The sequence below is a fragment of the Myotis lucifugus genome, unplaced genomic scaffold (genome assembly GCF_000147115.1).
Source record: "Myotis lucifugus unplaced genomic scaffold, Myoluc2.0 scaffold_1187, whole genome shotgun sequence".
Taxonomy (NCBI): domain Eukaryota; kingdom Metazoa; phylum Chordata; class Mammalia; order Chiroptera; family Vespertilionidae; genus Myotis; species Myotis lucifugus.
The window spans coordinates 438-2436 of NW_005872235.1; the positions used below are offsets into that span (position 1 = coordinate 438).

At 60.2% G+C, this 1999-nt stretch overlaps 1 protein-coding gene across 1 annotated transcript; it reads right to left on the reverse strand.

Annotated features, from left to right (window-relative positions):
- Positions 1-314: 314 nt before the first annotated feature.
- Positions 315-819, reverse strand: LOC106695380 (HLA class II histocompatibility antigen, DRB1-4 beta chain-like; the record flags this gene model as incomplete). The annotated part of the gene is made up of 2 exons (XM_023748188.1): positions 771-819; positions 315-584 (listed from the first exon to the last, which is right to left on the reverse strand). Coding segments are annotated over exons 1-2 (319 nt in total), but the record flags the coding sequence as incomplete, so codon positions are not given.
- Positions 820-1999: the final 1180 nt, after the last annotated feature.

Here is a 1999-nt window from a genome sequence, read left to right on the forward strand (position 1 = left end):
AACCCAGCCTGACCCTCCGCTCAGGGACAGGCTTGTGCACCCAGCACCCCTATTCCAGGGCTCAGGGTCAGGGGGGGTTGGCCAAGACAGACCGACTCCCTCCTCCTACCTCCCCCTCCCTTCCGCCCCGCTGCTCCCCAAACCCTCCCCCGACTGGACAGGACTGGGCACCCTGGAAACACCCTACACAGGACAGGACCTCAGGGTCCCCACAGCCGCCCTCAGGAATGCTCCTCACAGCCCTGTGTGCGCCCCCCCTACACACACACACACACACATGCCACCCAGTCCCTCTTCCCCCACCCCGCGCTCACTTTTCCGCTCCACCAGGAATCCCTCAGACACCCAGTAGTTGTGTCTGCAGTATCTGTCCACCGCGGCCCGTGCCCGCTCCAGTTCATCCTTCTGGCTGTTCCAGTGCTCAGCGTCTGGCCGCCCCAGCTCGGTCACAGCGCGGTACTCCTCTACGTTGCTGTCGAAGTGCACATACTCCTGCCCGTTGTAGATCAATCTGACCAGGAACCGCACCCGCTCTGTCCCATTGGAGAAATGACACTCCTTTTTAACCTGCTCCAGAAAATGCGCTGCGGGGAGAGGAAGGACCTGTCATGCAGGTGAGAGACGATGGCGACGCCGCCCAGTGCTGGGCGCCCGGGCGGTGGGGACTCAGGACCTGGCACCCCCACTGTCAGCACCCGGGGCCCCTCCTCTGGGGCTGGGAGGCCGCAGGGCAGGGAGACCCCTGGGACCCTCAGCCCCTGGGCACCCACTGGGCTGCCCCGTGGGCTCCGGCTCCAGGCTAGGGAGGACTTGTGCCATCACCGCCTCTCCTAGACGCCCCCCCTCACACCCAGCCTCTCCCTTCCCCACACCCGCCTCCTCCTGTCCCCCCCTGGGCAGGGGACCTCGTGCCAGGCCCCAGCGGCCCCGGGACCAAGGAAGGAATCCAGGCATCGCCCTCCGTTCTGCAGCTTAGAATTCACCAAAGTGCCCATCACAGCCCAACCACAGGCGCATCCACACAGGAGGGAGATGGCAGGAAAGGGGCCCCTGGAGCAGGGACCACAGGGTCCAAGTCCCATCAGGGGCGGGGCCAGGGCCTCTGAGTGACAGGATGTGGGGGAAGGTCGCTGTATGTGGGGAGGGGGCACATCTCAGGTGAAGGCAATGCCACCTGCAAAGCCTGAGAGAACCCATGTGCCTCCTGGGAACCCAGAGAACCGGCTCTGAGCCCAGACAGTGGGGGGGAGGGGACAGGAGCCTGGAGGAGGCGGGTGCTGAGAGCCTGGGGTGAGTTAGGGGGGCTTCTGCTCCATGTAAGGGGAAGTACTGAGGAGTTTCCTGCATGTCCAACCCAGGAAGCACAGAGAACCAGAACACACCTGTGGTGAAAGCAGGTGGTAGATGGAAGCTCTGACACCATCGCTGGTGTGGAGAGAGTCCCTGCGGAAATGGGAGGCCCTGACTGAGGACAGGGGGCTCCCCACGATGCACGACTCATGGAGGAGAGACGGGAAGGTCAGCAGAGATGAGTGACCACAACTCATGACGTTTTGACAAATATTGCAAAAGGCAAAATAAACATCAACATTGTGAGCTTCAATTGATTGACTGGATACAACAAGAAAGTGCTGACTTTGTGTAACTGTCTAGGTTTTTTCTTAATAAACTGTGAAGAGCTGCATTGGAAGGTGCGTGTGTATACAGTGTGAGTCTAGAATTTTCAGAAACAGCCGGTGTTCAGCTGTGTTCTCACCCTCAGCACTATTGACGTTTGGGACCAGATGATTCTGTGAGGTTGGGGTGGGGTGTTGTGTACACAGTGGGCTGCACTCAGCATCCCCACCAGTTGTCAGAGAAACCCCCGTGTGACAGCAGACATGGCTCCAGAAATTGCCATAAGTTCCTGGTTTGGTGAAGAGCCCGGGGGGGAAAAGGGGGAACCGTCTGAAAAGCTGGGGGTGAAAAATCCACTGTTGATGCAGCAGCTGGGAATCGC